The 21,875-nt window shown below is 39.8% G+C and overlaps 1 protein-coding gene across 4 annotated transcripts in view; it reads right to left on the bottom strand.

Annotated features, from left to right (window-relative positions):
* The window catches only part of PARD3B (par-3 family cell polarity regulator beta), a 644,857-nt gene that overhangs the window by 364,684 nt on the left and 258,298 nt on the right, over window positions 1–21,875 (bottom strand). For all 4 annotated transcript variants that reach the window (XM_038422313.2, XM_043505627.1, XM_038422315.2 and 1 more), the window contains one exon: window positions 15,341–15,450. In XM_038422313.2, the coding sequence (XP_038278241.1) occupies window positions 15,341–15,450 (110 nt within the window). The remainder of the gene's footprint in view (window positions 1–15,340; window positions 15,451–21,875) is intronic.

Here is a 21,875-nt window from a genome sequence, read left to right as displayed (position 1 = left end):
AGGTTACAGGGTCAAGTTACCCTGGGTCTCAGTCAATTGCTTAATAGACAATAATTTGGATGCCAACAATTACTGACAAGCCGGGAGAGTAATATGGAACTATTTTAGGTCTCCCGAGACTCCTTCAACAAATTCCCTTATGTTTCGCAATTTATGCATTTAAAATATTACTCACAAGTGATTGTATGATCAATGACTAATTCAAGTAGGAATAAGATCCTACATGTCTGTATATTTTACTAATAAAAATCAGAGATGGGGATCGAGGTGTTTGGATTCAGATCTAGATTAAGTTGAAGTTTATGGGCTGAGTCAACGCGATGTTTGGAACCACCAACATCTCATAGCTATTCCCAGTTGATTTTCCAACCAAAGTTGCAGAAATCTCATGATTATATCAGCTGTTATGGCAAGATTCTCCTATTTTGGGCCAAAATTTGTATTCTCCTGTGACATTTTAACTGCAGTTAAACTGGAATTGGAAAATAGGCCCCTCCTTGTTTTGGATCTGACATGCAAGCAAAGCCATACATTTGGTTCTAAATCCTGATTGTTGATTCTCCTTCACCACCTGCCTTCCAAATGTAAAGGTGTCTAAGATTATTAGTTCCAGCTTTGGTATGTCACAAATATAAATACAAATGCAAGTGACATCAAAAGTAAAAACGGTATGTAAAAACTGGAATCTTCAGAGGAAAATTCTAATTTCAGTATTTACTAAATTGCTCTATGAACTTACAGTAAGTTATGACTGCCAAGAATCACGATTTTTCCAGTGCTCATGTACGTGCTGAACAGTGGCAGGCCAACATGATAATTTCAAGAGATGTAACTACAGGTTAGGGGAGACATTGGGTACCCATGATGACTGAACCTCAGACTTGAAAAATCTCTAAGGACAGGTCATTAAGAATCCATGCTCACTCTCCCAAACACACACAGCTAATTGAGCAAAATTGAACACTGAGTATCTATACACTTGTCAATTAGAGACTGAAAAAAGCCACTGAAACCATTTTCAATGGCATTCAGAAATGACCTAGAATCTGAGAGATAAGCATCATATTTCAGTACACTAAGTTATTTTATATTAAAACATTTGAACCATTTTTCTTAAATTCCATATATTTCTTAGAGGTTACCAATGCATCACTCAGTAAGACCTCTGCCACTACTCTCAGAGTGAACTAGCAGATGGACAAATATACATTTTATTAGGTCAGACTCATGTAAGATTCCACTTTATTTTAACACAATGTTTCTAGAGCTTGTAGGTGAGAGAGACTGCATGAGACATGTTGACTGTTCTCCACTTCAGTTTTTAAATTTCACTGTCAAGCTTGTCAGTGAACTAACTTACTAAAGTTTTATTTTAACATCTGTGCAATAAGCCAGTGATGGTGCAGTTTATGAAACTCATGATTAACTAAGCTGCATATAAAATCCTTTCCCAGATGGAATAATATCTGGTAGGACCTCTAAGATGTGGGGAGAGATGGAATGTGTAAACAGCATCGAAAGCCAGTCATCCTTTTGGTCAGCCAGGTCTCACCTCCCTCACCTGCGTTTTTATTCTTTCCTCTCCAAAAAATGTTCTCTTCTTTTTTGCACAGAGCCTGGATTCTCCACTGTCTTCTATTTGTACAATCAAACAACTGCACAAGGTAGAAGGTGGTAATAAATCAGGTCCTAGGACTCTGAAGGAAGAGCGAAGATCCAGTGAGTATTTTACAACAGGAAAAAACAAACCAACAATAAGTACAGCTCCAGCACCAAGCAAACATCCATCTTTGAAAGCTTTTATGTATTACATATTTTTGTTCATACATGTTCATAAAAACCATCTACGTTTCTCGCATTGGGAACTCTCAAACTATGGAAAGTAACATGTACATGATGGATAATGCCCGCTGCTTCTACTGGATGTATATATATGAAGTGTGAGTAAACATACATGTTACTCTAATAATTTTACTAAAATAGGAACTGTTAATTACTAGCTTTTATTAAATATCACAAAAAGGTCTAGCTGCCCATTCCAAATATGAAACATATGTAAATATATTTATTTTTGCCTTTTTATCTCCACTAATCCCTAGTTGGTACTCAAAAGCATAGAAAAAACAGTAAAATCTGATGTTCAAATAGTGCAAGCAATCACAAAGAACTAAAAGCGTCGCTCCGCCTACCCCCCATCCCTAGCACAGGACACTTTCACCTCCTTTTTCAGTTAATCAATTCGTTGTACTGACATCTTGTTGAATATTTGAACATAATTTTTAAAATCTCCTATCCTTTCGTCTGAAGTACATACGGTTTCCTTTTAGTACATATACCATAGCATACTGCACAATAAAGGTAGAAGAAAAACTAGTACAGGATTGAAAAACAAGAGAAAAATCAGGAAGAAAGAGCAGCCTTTGTTAACTTGACAGTCCTCAGCTAGTTGCATGCTATGCTTTTTCAAAGATTCTTTTAAAAGTAGCATTTTTTGTGGCTTAAAACTGCCAGACAGCTTTGGCTTCTGCAGTGCCTCACGCCAACAACTTCAAAACTAACTCACTCCAGATGTCCCTATGATCATCTAATCAGACATCAAACACAGTACACTGACAAGCTTTCACACTGATTATAAGTATTCTATATATGTTTCCACAGCATAAACACACACACGCACACACAGTGTTGCTACTTTAAAAATGGGATTCATCTAAATCAGAATTCTATTTTAAAACACGAGCAGTTCAGAGAAGAAATTCTCTACCTTCTGAGTGACAGAAAAATCTTTTAAACCTCCCCAAAATTTTTTGTACACTGCAATGGCAAATGTTTCAAGAGTAGCAGTTAAATAGGAGAACTTGATACTGAAATTTTTTCATGTCTTATAAACTTTTAATAACCTTGCCATTCTCTGTGGAGAGGACTGGGTGCTGCAGTACTTCAATGTACCAGAATCTTGCCTCTCCTCTATACTCATACCAACCTTACTGTCCTGCCTAAGAAAGTGTTCTACCGTAATTCTTGACAGGTTTCAGAGTAGCAGCCATGTTAGTCTGTATTCGCAAAAAGAAAAGGAGTACTTGTGGCACCTTAGAGACTAACCAATTTATTTGAGCATAAGCTTTCGTGAGCTACAGCTCACTTCATCGGATGCATTTGGTGGAAAAAATCCACCAAATGCATCCGATGAAGTGAGCTGTAGCTCACGAAAGCTTATGCTCAAATAAATTGGTTAGTCTCTAAGGTGCCACAAGTACTCCTTTTCTTTTCATGATTCTTGGGTACCTTGGAGGGTTTCTCTTGGAGGATTATAATACAGAAAGGGTTCTCAAACTATGAGGCATGGGAATGCACCAGGAAGTTTCAGTAGCCTGTCTTTTGGCCAGGGACATAGTGATGCTGGAGTGTATCCAAAGCTCCACTCAGCATGGGGTTGGGGCAGAGGGAACCAGAGCTCCTCCTGGGGTGAGGAGCTGGGCCCCACATGGTTCCTGCCCGAGTGATGTGCTGCTTCCCCCAAGGCATTATGTACAGCTGAAGTCTAAGTAAAGCAGCTGGTCCCAGCTGGGGGTGAACTCGCCTCGACCTGGCCTCCCCCCAACCCTGGAGGAGGTTGCACAGCATTGTCATCGACTTCCTGCTGCACCAGACTGACACGGACCTCAAAGTGCTGGTGAACTAATGAGTGCCTCATTCTGAACCCCCTGGTCTGCTGCCTGCCTGGGGGCCCGCCTGCACTTAAGAGAGGCCCTGCTCCTTTCCTGTGAGCCCAGCACCCATGAGCTCTGTTCTCTTCATCCTGGAGCCCATGAGAATTGGGAAGAGTGGGAGGTGTCACACAATCAGTGGGTGTTAGGATTTCCTAAAAAGGTTGGGCAGTGTTATTTTAGCTGCTGCAATTAGTACTCTTTAACAGACCTGTACAATAATGTGAAAAGGTGCTTTATGAAATGAAATTAGTATTTATGACACTAATACTCTCTTTATAACTACAGTAGAATTTCAGACTTAGGAACACCAGAGTTACAAACTGACCAGTCAACCACACACCTCATTTGGAACCGGAAGTATGCAATCAGACAGCAGAGGCAAAGAAAGACAGAAAGACAGCAAATACAGTACTGTACTGTGTTAAATGTAAACTACTAAAAAAATAGAAGGAAAGTTTAAAAAAGATTTGTGAAGGCAGGAAACTGTTTCTGTACTTGTTTCATTTAAATTAAGATAGTTAAAAGCAGCATTTTTCTTCTGCATAATAAAGTTTCAAAGCTGTATTAAGTCAATGGACCATTGTAAAATTCTGAAAGAACTATAATATTTTGTTCAGAGTCACGAACATTTCAGAGTTACGAACAAGCTCCATTCCCGAGGTGTTCATAACTTTGAGGTTCTAATGTATATAGCTCAAAGCCTTCTGCTTTATTACTCGTATTCTTGCAAAGTCAGCATTTTCAGTTCTTTGTGTTGTCTTAGTAAATTATGGGAAGGGGCAATTGTTTTTTCTAAGCTTAGGGAGGCTCACTATAACAAAGTTTGAGAATACCTACAATTCAGTAACAGCTCCTTTTAGCCCTATGTAAAAGTAGATTTAATCAAACTGGCTATTTCTAGATAAACCTCAGAATCAGACTGGTATAATCTCTTTCTTTAACATTGTAACTACAAAGATAAATAAAATTTGGAAGTGCATAAGAGTCAGGGATAGGAGCACATAATAAATATAAAAAACAACACTACATAGTTATAAGTATGTAGTTTAGAACCTATATAAAGTATTCTTGGGTTATGTCTACACCTCACTAAGTCTGAGGTCTGACTCAGCTTTAAGCCCAAGCCCTCATTCCCTCCATACAGAAATTAGTCTGACTCGTATCAGGAACCCCTCTGGGCTCAGGCCCTGTGAGGGGTAGGTCACAGCCTGAACCCTGCTGGAACCCAGGTCAAAGCCCCGGCATTTTTCACTGTGGACAGAGCTCACGTTCAGGTCACCAGACTCAGGTATAGAGAATCTACCAATGCGATCCCACAGTCCTTCAATTCTAAAACTTTCTGTGCCAAGAACACAAAGCAATCTCCTGATTTAAATGCAGCTGCTCAGCATTTAACCCTTCATTTCTATGCATACTGCTTAACTGGAAACACAGTCAGTGCTCATGTATCACATGTCAGCTCATGTATTCACTATGGCCAGCAGTAAAACAGTCCTGCATCAAGCACAGTGGGAGTGGGTCAGAGAAACACAGATAGATTCTGGTTAACCTCTGACATGAGGCAAGCAAGACATTCAACTTCAGTAAGAGCGGAAGAAATGATCATGACTACAAAACTATGTCCAAGCAGCTGGAGGCACTGGTGATCAATCATAGAGCAGAACAATGAAGCAAGCAAATCAAGTGGCTGAAGACAGAGTACCACAAAGTCAAGGATGCTAATGGCACCCCAGGGAACACCTTGTCTTCCTGCTTGTGTTATGAGGAATTTGAGCAGGTATTAGGAACTGTAGCAAGCACTGAACCCACAGTGGTGCATGACAATGTGTTGAATGGGATGGCACCCTTATAATGCCTCCACCATCATAGGCACCACTGGAAGAGAGCCAGCTGCCAGACAAAAGGCAAGAAGTGATCTAGAGTTGAGGGTGGAAACAGAAGAGGCTATGCTGGTGAAGCAGCGACAGCACCTCCTGGATCTGTACTCAGAAGAGTTATTTGCAGACAGGCCTTGACAGCAGCCCGTTGCAGAACTGCCATCAAAACAAAAGATGCTGGAGCTGGAGCCAGAGCCTGCTAAGTTTCTGCTGTCATGTTTGTTTATATGGATGGATGGGATAAGAGGAATTTCTGGCATGTAGGCCTATTAAGTTATTAATACAAGCTGTGGTTTTGGTAGGCTTCCATTCAGGGAAGAATCCATGCCATTCACCTAGCACTGTCCCCTTACTTTTCCCACATGCGATTCAAAATGGACAACACAAAAGGAGGAAAAAAGTTAAAGCAGTTACCATTAAACTTTTACTGGTTACTCACTGATTGTTTTAAGTATGGGCTGTGACTCCACATACCCCTCCCTTGTAATACAGCACACCTTATACATTGGCCACGCCAAAACTGAGTCCCCAAAAACATGGCTGTCATGAATCCAAACAAAACTGGAATATGTATTTAGTCCATTGCTGGCTTTAATTTACAAGTCCAAATTATGGCAGAGGGTGGCAGTCTCTCTCTGTTTTAGCAATCCCGAGGGCTGGCAGTGAGTTGGGTATGTTCATGGACACGGAGAGTCTGCAAGGAGGCTGTTCTGCAAAATCATCATTTTTTGATTTTATCACAATTCTTCACCCATTGCTGACTGGTGATGAAAGCGAACTTCTCAAAGAGTAGGCACTTCATTTGGTCAATGATGTTGTGGGGTACAGCATACTTAGGACCCCCACTGTAACTCACAAGTTCCCTTCATTCCATGATGGGCTGTCTGGACACTAGATGCCTAAGTATCTCCTTAGCATGCACCGATAGCTGTCCTCTGCTGGCCTGGAACAGAAGTTCCCATGCTTCCACTTGGGGGACTCCAGAATATCAATGTTCTCCAGAGCTTGTCGCACCAGACATGACTGAAAACACACAGTGAATGACTAGACCACTCATAAGTGGGGGATATAGAAATAATTTCAGCTGAATTTTGTATGTGTGCCTTGTCATGATGTGTGATGATTTTCAGTGCTGCTCCAAGGGATGTCTGAAGGGAATGGTGTTTTTTGTGTGTGTGTGTGTGTGTGTGTGTGTGTGTGTGTGTGTGTGTGAATAAAATACAGCCCACCGATAGAGTGGGAAATGTAATTTTTCATCATGGTCAGACAACATGCTCTTTTTTCTCCTTTCAAGGTCTTCTCACCTCCACAGTGCAAACACATGGCACCAGGAGCCTGGAGAAGCAGACCTACCTACTGCAAACAAAGAGTAAGAGTCCAAGATGAATTGATGGGAAAGCTGCTAGATAAAATAAAATCGACAGATAGAGCTCCACAAGGATAAGGATGCCCAAATGGTGGAAGAGACAGAGAGGCTGCACAACACAAGAGGAAACTGGTGGACAGACTCATGGAGCATGACTGCAGGTTGAAGGAGGAAGACGGAGAGCAGCAGCAAGAGCTGCTCGAGAGACTATTTGCACTCTTGGTTACCACACTGCAAGCTCCACTGCCACCTTCGCTCCTGTACCTGCCCCATTCCCCGAGTCTCCTCCATGCTATCATACCCTGCAGACTGTGTCCCCTTTGGACAATACAGGGGATGGCTGGACCATGTCACAGGTAATGAACACTAACACATGGAACAGACAAATGCCACGTCTGCCCAGCCACAGCCCATATGTGTAAAACATAACAGAAAAGCCCATGAAAACAGAGGCAGAGGGGACCCCCAGGCAGAGGCAGCAGGTTTATATAATTTTTGGTGGTGCCCAGAACAACCCCTTCTCCTTGACGACATTTTGCAGAACACAGCACGCCACAATAACACGGACTACACTGATGACATTGCCATCCAAGCAGTTTTAAAGGCAGCACCAACGGGATTTCAATCTGTCAAATGCACATTCCACCACCATCCTACAGCTACTGACTGTGTAGCTGAAACTTTTTTTCCTAGGTCCTCTGAAATCAGGGTAAGTGTTCATAAGCCATGGCAACAGCAGGTAAGTTGGGTCCCCTAGTATAACAGTAGGGACAGTGACTCTATTTATAACATCACTCAGTGGGAATAATGTCCTACTTTGTCCATGAAGGTAAAGTCCCATTCTTCAGAACACCCTGGCATCACGCAGCCTGCCAGTGCATGTCCACAAATCTGCCCCATGGTCAACCCAGCCAACCATAACAACCGATTAGTACCCTCTGCAGTTTAGGTACTCGTGCTCCTTGTAGTGTACGAACTACAGGCACACGAGTCCCATCAATGATCCCTGTGCAGTTTGGAAAGCCCATTCTCTCAAAGCCAGCAATTATTTCATGAGCATTTGTAATGTCCACCCGTTTGGGTGCATCACAGTTCTGATCACCTCACAGACCTCTGCCACGACAACCCCACAGTTGATTTGCTAACTCCAAACTAGTTAGCCACAGACTTGTAGCAGGCTGGGGTAGCCAGCTTACAGATGGCTATAGCGACCCTCTTCTGGACCATCATGGCCTCCGTCATGCCTATGTCCCGATGCTGGAGAATGGGGAGCAAACTGATCACAAAATGGCAGAAACATCAGTTTCTTCTTGCAAAAGTTCTGGACATGCTGCTGATCATCCTAGGTCCTCATGGCAATGTGATTCCACCAGTCTGTGTCTGTGGCCATGCTCCAGAAGTGCTGCTCTACCCAGGGGAGAATCTGCAGCTAAGACAACAACCATGAACCACATCAGCTGGGTCATAGCTGGCATGTCAGTATCACCCTGCCACTTCAAAAATTGCCTCCAAAATGTCCATCAATGTCTCACAGATGTTTTGCCTGTTTCCCAAAATAGGACTGATGCGTGAGGTGTAGACGTTCTTTCACTGAGTCTGGATCCATATTGGCTCCAGCTGCTGGAAGCATGCAGACAAAAAATGCCTCAGCTGGATGCATTCACACCATCCAAAACACTTCCAGTCGACTCGCATGGAATGGGCAGACAAGTTCTCTCAGAATCCACTAGGAAACAGATCCTAGAGCAGCTTCATCTGGCGAGGGTACTAGAAATCCTGGGATACAATTGCATACACTCACAGACGCTGAAGGTCTGACCTGGGTCTGCAAAGTGTAGTATGGATATGTCAAAATGGTTGTGAGGCCCAGGTTTCCAATGCAGTCTGGATGCTCAAGCACAGGGTTGGAAACACCAGTTTGCAGACCCTGGTCACACAGATCCAGGCTTTGTGTGTCAGATTGTCCCGATTCAATTGTTCCACTTAGTTTTTTGTTTGTTGTTGTACCAGGGAAGGTGGGATCTAAGAAATAAGAAATGTTCCTGGCTGCATTTCTTTCATACATCAGTATAAGCACCCCACTAGATTTCCTGGCAGAAAAGTGGCATTCAAAACACAGTTTACACAAAAAAGATATCCCCCACTTTTGCTTACTTTCCATCTATGTCTCTAATACTGTCATATCTGATCAGAAAGCAGATTGCAGGTGAAAAAACTTAGTGATATGCTTTCAAATTCTGTCCATGCAATAGGCTCAGCCTACAGGAGATGCCACTTACAGTAGAATTTGCAGCAGTTGAAAATACAATTTCACATGGTCTCTAAACTCCTAGGGTTTGGCACTCAGAGGGGTCCATGGACACCGAGCCTCTACTGGGCTGCCTGTGCTTGGCGAATTTCCCCACTGATGTTCATATGCCCCACTGTCCTTTTTAACTTTGGTTTCCCTATTGGGGGTGAAAGGCAAAGGGAACCTCAGATACCCCACTGGGCCCTTCTAGGCTCCTCCTTGACTCAGGGAAGAAGAGTGGAAGGCATTATGTCCTTGTCCCGTTCGTAATCGTAAAGTGATATGTCACTCATAGTTGATTTCACAAATCCTCAAAATATGATCCTCCCTCTCCCTTCTTTCATGAAATAAATCAAGTGTACGACCCTGCCAGTGTTGCCAACTCTTGCAATTTTATTACAAGTCTCATGATATTTAGTGTCTTTCCTAAAGCCACAGCTCCTGGAGTCATGGAAGAATTTCAGCTTCAAATTCTATCATGTACAAAGACACCAGAAATTAAAACTGCCTGAACTGACCAGCATGAGTAAATGTTTGGCCCCGCTAAACATATTGGACAGAGGTTTCATCTTTTAAAAACAAAGCTATATGAAAAAGCCTCATTGCAATGCAGGCTCCTAGCTCTAGTCTTATCAGAATCCAGCTTGAACTGCTGGATTTACAAAGTCTACAGCTATTATTAAAATCATTGCGTCAAAAAGACCTTTCCTGTTCTGCAGTGCTTTTAAATAATGGGATTAAACAACATAATATTTGCCCATTTTTTCTTACAATATTTATGTCTTTTTTATTTTGGAAAATTTGATAAATCTTTACCTCAAATAAAAGCTTTGAATTGCAGCATTAATTTACATCTATGTTTACACATCTATATAGAAGTATATGTTAAGGGTACAAACAATTGAGTTGGGCAGTGCATACACACACACACACACACTTTATGCTAATCTTCAGACACTTAATCACAAAGGCTGATACTTAAAAAAAAAATCACAGTTAACGGTGGAAGAACTGGAGGAGGTTTTGACCCTTTTTAACAAGGACTTGAAACATGAAAAGGTTCTGATTAAATATGAACTTTATCCAAAATTGCAAATTACATGTCCACAATATATAAAATGAAATCAGTTTTGACATGTTTAGCAAAATATTGAGACTGGGTTGAGCCACGGGAGCAGCTCTTAAATTGATCTGACTCCTTAATCTTTAAAATATGGATTCAATGCAATTTAAGCAGCCCATTGATTAACTCAGAGGTCAGCTAAACATCTTCTCAGGGACCAAGACAACATAAAGAAAGTCATAATGTGTCCCCAGATCAGGCCAGAGAGTTCACTGTGGGTGGAATCCTGGTGTCACTCAAGTCAATGGAAAAACTCCCATTAATTTCACTGCGGCCAGGATTTCTCAAAGTGAACCTTGCTTGTGGGGTTATCAAACCATGATATCTTGTGCCAGATATAATGGGGTTATGATTTTGGATTCAGACTTTGGTTGGAACATTTCATCCATCAATATTTAGAATGATTTCAGATTCAGATTAGCCAGAACAGCAAACCCTAGCCACCGGGAGCTGTGGGCAACTGTGCAAATGTAAACAAACTGTCTGGCAGCCTGCTAGCAGATTACCCTGACCACGGGCTGCAGGTTGGCCACCACTGCTGTAAAGCCTACTGGCTACACCAAATGTAATCCATACCCACATTGAGACATTCTATTGCCAACTCGCACGTATTCAGTATTCCTTTACTACCACTTCCAACAATTTATATTAACATATCTGTTGGCATCTCTTTGAAAGTTATGACACTTAACATCATTATAGCAGTAATATTTATGTGCTATCACACAGAAGCTTCTGACCTACAGCTTGTGAATTTCAAGAAAAATATATTTTAGATTAAGTTGTTGTAACCCATTTGATTACTTCTTGCTTAAACATTAGTTGTAATATTCTTTCAGTTATCACATATTGTGATTTACTCATTTCTATATATGTGTTACAGACAAACAACCATGTAATACAAATACTTCCATTTAGGTCCTGCGGGCATTATAAACAGCAAACATGGAGTTTATCATGTGATTTGTCACCAGAACTCCAAGATAGAACTTCCTTTTATTAAATTACTGAATGTGCGTTATTTTTAGGGCTGTCGAGCGATTAAAAAAATTAATCGCAATTAATCACAATGTTCAACAATAATACTGTAGAATACCTTTAAACATTTTTGGATGATTTCTACATTTTCAAATATATTGTTTTCAATTACAAAACTATACAAAGTGTACAGTGCTCACTTTATATTTATTTTTTATTACAAATATTTGCACTATAAAAACCAAAAGAAACAGTATTTTTCAATTCACCTAATACAAGTCCTCTGGAATGGTGGCTGAAGCAAGAAGGGGCATATGAATGTTTAGCATATTGGCACGTACATACCTTGCAATGCCTGCTACAAAAGTGCCATGCAAATGCCTGTTCTCACTTTCTGATGACATTGTAAATAAGAAGCAGGTAGCATTATCTCCTGTAAATGTAAACAAACTTATTTGTCTTAGTGATTGGCTGAACAAGAAGCAGGATTGAGTGGACTTGTAGGCTCTAAAGTTTTATATTATTTTGTTTTTGAGTGCAGTATGTAACAAAAAATTCTACATTTTTAAGTTACACTTTCACAATAAAGAGATTGCACTACAGTACTTATATGGGGTGAACTGAAAAACACTAATTTTATCATTTTTACACTGCAAATATTTGTAATAATAATATAAGGTGAGCACTGTACACTTTGTATTCTGTATTGTAATTTAAATCAATATATTTGAAAGAGTACAAAAACATCCAAAATATTTAATAAATTCCAATTAGTATTCTATTGTTTAACTATGTGATTAAAACTGCAATTAATCGCAATTAATTTTTTTTAATTGTGTGAGTTAACTGAGATGAATTGACAACCTTAGTTATTTTATTTTCTTTAATATCCACTCATATCTATTTGTATTCTTTGTAAGCCAAATCAGTGTTCACTTCCATTGGGACTCAGATGATAATACAGCTCTTAAGATCTGGAAATGTATTTGTATGCCAATATAACAGTACTAACAGACAGAATGTTGTGTTAGAAAATACATATCCATATAACAAATGAATACAACGTTTTGAACTATATATTCTACACTAACTTTTATTTCTCTCTACTCTTAGTCCAAATGTCAGCATAAACCAAGCTAATTATAAAAGTCAACCACAATTATAAATGTAAAGCTTTAAGGAAAGACAACTGTGCCATGAACATGTATACTTATTTGCATTACACACAGGTGTTCTAATTTGTCATCATCTGTTAGGGATAACCAGAGGTAACTTACCTTTGACTCTGCATTCATGAAGGTAATTTAAATTAAATTAATGTTACGGGGGTGGGGGGATCATTTGGATTTTCACCAGAAGAAGACAGAACAATGTAATTTTTGTTAAAATAATTTTAAGAATACATTTGAAAGATCTTATAGATGTTCAAAGTAAGTTTTTGATACTGCATTTTTTTAGTTTGCCATAGATTGCTTTTTTTTCTCCCTGTGTTCTAAAACAATCTTTAGCTAATAACCATTTTTAATTCAATAACTTTTTTGACAAAGCATCTTCCTGTGCATCAGCACTATTAACTACGCAAGTTCTAGGAATGGGGTTTGTTAGTGCTACTACAACAAAAAGATGCTGCACTAAGTACTATACCAGAACTTTTTTATATCACAAAACGTTACCTTTATCCTCTCTGTCTTCTTGACACCAAGAGATCTTAAGGCAATAATTAGATGATATTCAAAAATCTGATGCCCTTCCCCACTGTTCTTAGGTGCTTGGTTTTTCTCGTTGCACCCACAATGGGAGTGATTGTCCTGTGTTTGAGGCACAGAGGCATCTTGTGTGAACTGATTCAAGTCACTTTACCATTCTGCCTCTCCCATCCATAGAAAATGGGGAAATAGGAGTCCCATGTATTCCTTAATGCCATGAAATTCACATTTGCTGCAAAGCTTTACCCCAGAATCTCACCTTTAAATTTAAAAAAAAAATCATCTTTCAAGCCCTCATGGTTGCAAAGAAAACCCTGAAAATATGAACGGACAGAGGTATGGCGACACTACAAGCACCACAGCAGCACAGCTCCAGCTATACCACTGGGGGCGGGGGGTTGTCACTCCAGTAAATTCACCGAGAAGCAGTAGCTAAGTCAACAGAAGAATACTTCCATCGACCTAGCTATATCTACAGTGGGAGTTAGCTCAACCTAAGTATGTACCAGAGATTTTTCACAGTCCTGAGCGATGTAGCTAGGTCTGGTATAGTTAAACCCTTTCTGAGTCTACAGAATAGCTGAGGGGTGTGAGCTGCTCCATTCACCTCAACTGGGTGTTAAATCTTCAACCCAAAAGATAATTTGAATCCTAACATTTTCAAATATTTCATTGATGGTCATTTTAACAGAAATATTCAAAAACGTGCTTACCTCACAATCTAAAACGGTCTCCCACGGCTCCGCATGTGCCAAAAGCGATGACTGCCCCTACGCAGCTGCCAGAACTACCAGTTGCCCCTGACAATCATCTATAGTGCAGATGGTACTATGTACCACTGTACCTATTTTGCAGGCCATTCAAGGACTCAAACAAAACCAGGTGTTTTAAAGCACTAAGAATTCTTGTATGTCAACTAAAGTTGACCCTTTTTAATTCATTGTTGTTGGCAATGGGCATCTGAAGAAAATCTAACTCTCAGCTTAAAAAGAACTGACAACTGAATTAGGACATTGACCTTGTAGAGAGTGTTGAATAAGATGTTATACACATGAGGATCTCTGGCACACACTAACCATACTACTTTGCAAATAATCAACACAACAACTCTATAAACTAGGATACATATGAGAAAATAGGATGTAAAAAGAGTGAGTCCTGAACCGGATCGATGGACAGCTAAATAATATCCAGTAAAAGAGACAACACCCAGTGTTATTCTGCAGCATTTGCCAAATTAAGACTAGTATACATAGCATTACTACATCTGTATTCTGACTCTCTACTCCATCATTTCAGTTATATAATGCTATAACTCATTAGTTACACCACCATATAAAGAAGGTAAAGGAGTGCCAAATCAGGCTCATTGAGCTTTTTGAGCAAAAACCAAGCCCACAGACTCTCTCTCTCCTGCATGATATATTTATGTGACCCATCTGACATTCAAATTCTGCAGAATCTAGTCTTGTGTTAAAAAAAAGGTTTTTACCTTATATTTGCAAATAAAACCTTCCAAATGTGACCCAACTGTAACTGAACTGTGGTGCTTTCATGAAACTGAACGCAGCCTGAAACAATGGTACTGTGAGGTATAAACTCCCTGGCCATCTTATTTGTATGTTAGCACTAATGCCTAATGAGAACAGCTATATCAAAATTAAAGTGATCAGCAATTAAACAGTCTGTAAAATCAGGAAGTGGGTGGAAGTGAAGGTCTCGGAGAATGGTGACTGGATGCTGCAGGAGGAAAGAAATGCAGAGTGAAGTAAAGAGGAAAGAAAGCACAGAAAGAAAGGAGGATGAAGAAAAATAAACAAAGGATACAAACAGCGGTGGTCCTAAAAAGAGAGTATTTTGCCACTGAGTGACGCTGAATTGGACTATATGGTATTGAACAAATAATGAATGAGGATAATTACTAAAAGTTCAGCTACTGCACAAAAGTCATAGTCTAGTCACACATTTTACTTAAATCTCCCATTAATAAGAGAAGAGACTCGCTGTGAATTAAGGATATTATATAATCCAAAAATTATACTCTATCTAACACAGCGTAAATAGAATTCAGCCCTCTCCACAGAATGAGCTGGACACCCCTTTTTCAAGGACAAATTAATTTAATTCACAAAGCAAAGCTATATTATATATATATATATATATATATATATATATATATATATATATATATATATATATATATATATATATATATGTATGTATGTATGTATGTATGTGCCAGTAAAAACAATTTCACCCTTCTTAAAAAGATAAATGACATGATACTTACAGCCACAACAGATTTCAGACTATTATCAGTGGGGTGTGCAGCACCCGGGTGGAAGCCAGCAGGTGGGCCCAGCGCTGGGTCACTGCTCCTCCTCACTAGCAGCGGTGTGCCTTAAAGACAAAATAAAAGGTCAAGAGTCAAAAGAGCTTCAGGGTAAAGCTCTGTGCAATCTAATTCAGAAGACATATAGCTTACTTTTTTCACACAAGCTTATTTTTTCAATAGGTGCCTGTAAATTATTACATCTGATAGCATTCTATCATTTATTATTCACTGACATACAGATATGACAAAAGCCATAGACCCAACTGCACAGTCCTCCACGATGGCAACGCTAAATTGACCAAACATACACTAAAATAAAAAAATGCTGGAAAGCAGGGGGAAGTGACATTCTTTCAAAACCAATAAAATAACCACTGCAGGGCTTTATGGCCATATGTATAACCACATTCCAATATGCAAACCATATGCCCACTTTGAGGAATAATCCCGTAGGGTACAAAGACTCTGCTAGTTTTGTTAGTTTTTAGTGATAAATAGTGGTTAGGTGTCCAGGCTGACATTTTCAGATGTACCAACAGCCTTTCATGTCTCAGGCTAGCTTTTATTTTATTGTTTTACTACAGACACTAGCTTGGTAAAATGGGATCTCAAGATCACATTCCAGTAGTTCTCTCCTTTCATCAAAGATATCCCAAAGCAGTATGGGCAGTTACTCATCTGTCTCAAGCCTTTTATGCAATGCTCTGAAAGATTATAGTCCCCTATTCAACATGCATGTGAGGCCATTTGGGCTGCAATGCTACAAACATCCTGTTCACATCTGTCCTGTAACTTTACCACTTTTCTTTAACCTGTCATATCTCAATAGATTCATAGATACTAAGGTCAGAAGGGACCATTATGATCATCTAGTCCGACCTCCTGCACAATGCAGGCCACAGAATCTCATCCGCCCACTCCTGCGAAAAACCTCTCATCTATGTCTGAGCTATTGAAGTCCTCAAATCGTGGTTTAAAGACTTCAAGGAGCAGAGAATCCTCCAGCAAGTGACCTGTGCCCCATGCTACAGAGGAAGGTGAAAAACCTCCAGGGCCTCTTCCAATCTGCCCTGGAGGAAAATTCCTTCCCGACCCCAAATATGGCGATCAGTTGAACCCTGAGCATATGGGCAAGATTCACCAGCCAGATACCCAGTGCTTGAGACAGTAGGCTTTCCTCCTCTCTCGAGGCACCTTTGACAGTAACATTCTGGACCAATTTCAGGTCTAACAATAGCACAGAATCTGCTTGATTCCACAAAATTAGTCACACACCTTTCCGCTTATGAAAGTTACTTTTCTTTCCTCATCTAATCTTGACCTAAGCAGAGTTACTGCAATTGGCTAGTTCAGTCCTTTTGGACAGACTCCATGTTTGTTTCTTTCCTGTGAAGGTTTAATTCCTACCTATCTTCAATGACAAGTCCACGTATGTTTCAAGACCCCTCTTCTATTGCACTGCATAAATTTCAGAACACTGCTCTATTTTATCCATAGCACATTTACCTTTTTGGTCATCCTGTCTTTACTTTTCCCCTTAACTCATATTTTAATACCAACGATATTACATGTATAAATTTTGACTTCCAACTCTAATCCATCCACTTTCTCTGCCTGCCTTCAAACTACAACTACATCTTTTTTTTTTTTAAAAAGCCCTCCATAGATATACTTCAGCTTCTCTCATTGACCCAGTCTCTCTTCATACCCTTCCTTGGTGACCCAGCATTAACCTCTTTGTCCCTTCATTCAGTCTCACCATCGTGAGCAAACCACGCTCTCCTCAAAAGCTTTGGATGTCAGGACTAGCCTTACTATGTCACTTTGCCCCACTGACTCAATTTATTTCAAATCTCAGCTGAAATTATCTTCCTCCTTTGCCTATGTCTCAATTTCTCTCTTACTCTCTCTACAAGTATTATTTGGCTGTGTAGCGGTAACTTTGTTGCCGAGCTATTCAAAGTGTAACTATTGTTAGCAAGTCCTGCCAGTCAACGTTCTGGAATCCTGCAGGACATAAGGTCACTCATCTAGTCACTCATTTTGGGGCATTAACTCTCACTCAATAAAATAGTGGATCTGGATTCAAAAATATATTAAACCTCAAGAACCACAACAGTAGTTAACTCGATAATTATCTGAATGATAAAAATATGGTAGTTGATCATTTGTATATTGATAGTTTGTCAGATAACAGTGAAATATTAAACCTCAAACTTGGGATTCATAATAGAAATGCCAGCTGAAACCTAATTGTAGATTAACTAACTGTCTTGATAAAATTATGTGTGAAACATTTATTTTATAGACAAGCCAACAGCTTCAACGCACTCAGACTTGAACAAACAAGCCACTCCTTGATTGCTCAGATAAGCTACCTATCCTTTAAAAGAAAATTTTTCCTTGTAGGAACAGGCAGTTTCGAAAGAGCTGTCTACAATTTCCTTTTTCTCTTCTCTTCCGTAATGATTTCAAAACAACTCTTGAGACATTACAATTCAATCAGTTGGCGTCTTATAATTGCCCATTCCCTTTTCATGTAATGCAAACACCATAGAAGAAAGATCTATATCTCTAAACTACCAAGGCTAGTGTCAGATTGGTATTTTTGTTAGTATATTCCAAAACTCAGTGATTCTTACTTCAACTCCACCCAATACACTTTTTAAAAGGAAAGCTAAAAACACAGTTATACTTTAAAGGCCACTATCCCAACCTCATGACTCCCTCCTCTCAGGGTCACAAATCAAGATTTGCAGGGAGGGAAGAATTTACCCAACACCTATTAGTAGGGGAGAAAAACACCAGCCCCAACCCCCTAGATCACGCCCCCTTCCAAAACCACACCTCCTGCAATTTAAAAATGTTTCCCTTTTTTGTATTGGTTTCTGTGACTGCTTCGTCTTTTCCTTGTCATCCCATCATCTTCTCCTCATATTTTTTCCTATATTGTACGTGCTTTCCTACCCCCATATTTTAACTGGCTGTTTTCTGTTACTACTTCTGTCTCTCGCTTTTCTGTTGGATTTCAGCTATCCCCTCCCACTTATCTAATCATACACAAGCCTTAGAAAGTTTATCTGAAAATTAATAGCTAGATTACCTATCAGCCAAAAGACATGCACAAAAGATGGCCTGGCCTACTGTCCAAAAACAATGCAAACATAAAGGAGCCAACACCACCCCCTTTACACCCAAGTGCTGTGAAAGTATCTACCAAGTTGCTGTAGCTGGACCCCTGCTCAGGGGCTCCATCTTCCATATCAGTCTCTGGATAGTAACTTACATATTTGAAGTCTCTAATCTCCCAAGACTGCTGGGAGAAGGGGCATCTCTCTTTCATCCAAGAGCTTCTTGGCTAATAGGATGAATCAGTGTGTGTGTTATTCTACCTTTCCCTTAATTTTTCAGCTGCTGCAAGGTGGTCTCCCCTACTCTACTCAAGCCACAGCTTCTGTTTTTGAGACCTCTTCCCATTAAAATACTTCAGAAGTCTCAGCTCAAACACTAGTGCTAGGTTCTCCAGGAACAGCTCTGCCCCCCAAGAATTGATGATATTAAGGCAGAAGGCAAACTTTCCTGCTGCTTGCAACAGCTACCCCCAAAAAGAAACCCCATCAAAAAACTAACAATACAAGGATTCCTTCAAAAGGTTGAGTGGTGCTCTCATATGTGCTCCCATCTTAAATAAAAATACTTTGTAACAGTGCCATCTGGTGCATGACTCATGTCATAACAGTCTAATAGGCCCATTGCTTAAGAGGTGGAAGAGAAATGGTTTTCCCAGACTGCAAAAATTTTCAAGTTTTCAAACATTTTTCCAGTCCTGAATTGGGACAAAAAGTAAAAAAAAAAAAAAAAAAACCTCAAAATTTTTCACAAACTGATGATCCAAAAGAAAAATCTGGATTGTGTGAATTAAAACATTTTGTTTTGATAATTCTGAAACATTTCATTTAATTTTGACCTTTTAAAAATGTTTACCTTTCTTGGCATGAAATTCCAAAGCAAAAAAAAGTCATTTTGAACCAAAAAACAACACTTGGTTTCAAAAATATCACAACAGAACATTTAAACGATTATTTTTTTATTTCAAATTGGGAGATTTGTTAAAGCCAACCATTTCCTGCAGATAGTTTCAGTTTGACGAATCAGCATTTTCCAACTCTAGAGTTTTTTGGCAGAACATTCCCACCCAGCTCTACGACTACTCCATTACTACTGCAGTTCTTACTTTGTTTTCTTCTTTTCATACACTAAGCATATCACCAATCTGCATCAACTCAACATTTAGCTTATATTTCTACTTACTTGGGCAAATTTCCCACTGAACTCTCATCAACCAATCCCAACGTTATAAAGATTGAACATCAACCTCAAACTGAATCCAACAAAATGAGAAAGGAAAATTGCAACAGAGAAATAAACCCAGTCAATTCTGTGGTTCCCACTCTCTCAAACTGCATTTTCTCATGGTTCACAAACCATACTTAAACTAGAAGAAGATACATCATTTATACTTTTGCTGCCTCTATGGCCTGGATCATTTGGTCCAGTAATAAGAATAGCTCCCATAAAAGTTTACAGTTTTAGCCTTGGTTATGAACTTAAGAAAAAACAGTCAAAAACTGATGGCTGTACTGGCTGTGTCCCATTTTCTTCTTCATTTCACGGAGTAAGAGGTTAAAGATCAAGCAAAGCTACAGTACACGCAAGTGGTAAAGAATCTGAAGAGAGTGTGTGTGTGTATATATAAGTAAAACTATAGTCCTAACAGTTCAGTGCCACACACTGTCCGTGGATCATATGCCAGTGGTCCCCAATCTTTTGAGGGTTGCGCTTCTACTTACCCTGTTCATGCCCCTGCAACCTTCTGGAGCAGGGGCTGGGAGGGGCTGCAGCTGGGGGTGGGGCTGGGCCCGGAGCCGGAAGCTGGGCCCGGGGACAAGTGTGGTCTGGTCCCAGCCCCACCCCCAGCCTTTGTCCTGGGCCAGGAACAAGCTGGGGGCAGGAACGAGCTGCAATGAGGCTGAGGATGGGGACAGGCCCGGAGATGGGGACATGGCTGGGGGCAGGGCTGGGCCAGAGCAGAGCTGGGGGCGAGGAGGGGCTGGGTGGTGCTCCCATCCCACCTCCCATGGGGGCCGGCCCAGGCCCCACTGCACCCCCCTGGACATTCCTCTGCATCTCCCGAGGGAAGCACGCCCCACAGTTTGGGGACTTCGGTCATATGCTAGGATCAGTTGTATCTGAAAAACTATTTCCCAGCTAAGTAGAATGCGAACAAAGCCACAGAAAGTAATCAGAATCCAGTGAGTGGCATTTATTTAAGCTTATCTTATTGCAATAAATAAAGCCAAGGCCATTTGTTTTATGCAATTAAATGGCCAGCCATGGGAAAACCAGATACTATTTTGGTATGTCATTTATTGTTTCAGGTATTTCATAAAAATACTTTCCTACTAAATCACTGGCTACTACCCTGTGAAAGACAAATAGTGTGGAAATCAAGGGTCTATTGTCACTTTTACATGATACACTTAAAAAATCCGTTTGAGAAAGCTAACAAGAATTAAAGAACTGTAATAAGGATGTACGTAGGCTTGGAAGAATTCACTTTTTTTAAATAATTTTGCTGGATAATATCCATGTTTATTTTAAAGTTATTTTTAGATTTTCATCTATTTATATTTTCACAGTTCCCCAAACTTATGTGGGAAAGGTTAGACAATTATTTAATGACGGTAAATGCTGAGATTCAAAAAGTTACAGCTTTATAACTGTTGCAACAAATTTTTAACATATACAAAGTAAATATCTTTACATGACATTTTTATAAATTCTCAAGCAGCATTTTTCTTTCTTTGCCCATCGGTAAAGAGTGTGTGTGTGTGTGTGTGTGTGTGTGTGTGTGTGTGTGTGTGTGTGTGTGTGTGTGTGTGTTGAAATCGATGTTTACCAACAGTTACCAATAAAAACTGAATCCTTCCAAACCTAGCTGTACAGTACACATAGATAACGGTACCTTGATAATACATTTACTAAAAGCATGGCGTGTGCTCATTACACATACCTATCTTAAGAGTATTCTCTACTATCCCCCCTGAGAACACGGATAATACATACTGAGCACCATCATTCTTTTTCCATCCAGTGCAGATCTAGTTTAAATAATTGGACACTTTTTTTTTTTAAATAAAAAGACAGGCAGTTCTATCATCTTTTTCCTTACCTCAGTTAGGGAACAAAGTGATCTTGTTGGTTTATTGGATTTTATTTAAGGGGGTGGAGAGTTCCCCCTCCTTGCTCTCCTTTTATACCTTATGTTTCTATATTATTCTACTTATGCTGTGGCATTGGCTTTGAATATTTATTATAATAATCCATGTAAGATCAGATACACAATGCAGTTCTTTCTTTGAATGCCAAAACACATAACATCCTTTTCTGGGTAGGTCACGTAATCAGATTATCTTGAAACACTATTGTT

This window comes from Dermochelys coriacea, chromosome 11 (assembly GCF_009764565.3).
Source record: "Dermochelys coriacea isolate rDerCor1 chromosome 11, rDerCor1.pri.v4, whole genome shotgun sequence".
Classification (NCBI taxonomy): Eukaryota; Metazoa; Chordata; order Testudines; family Dermochelyidae; genus Dermochelys; species Dermochelys coriacea.
This window is presented reverse-complemented; position numbering and strand designations above follow the sequence as displayed.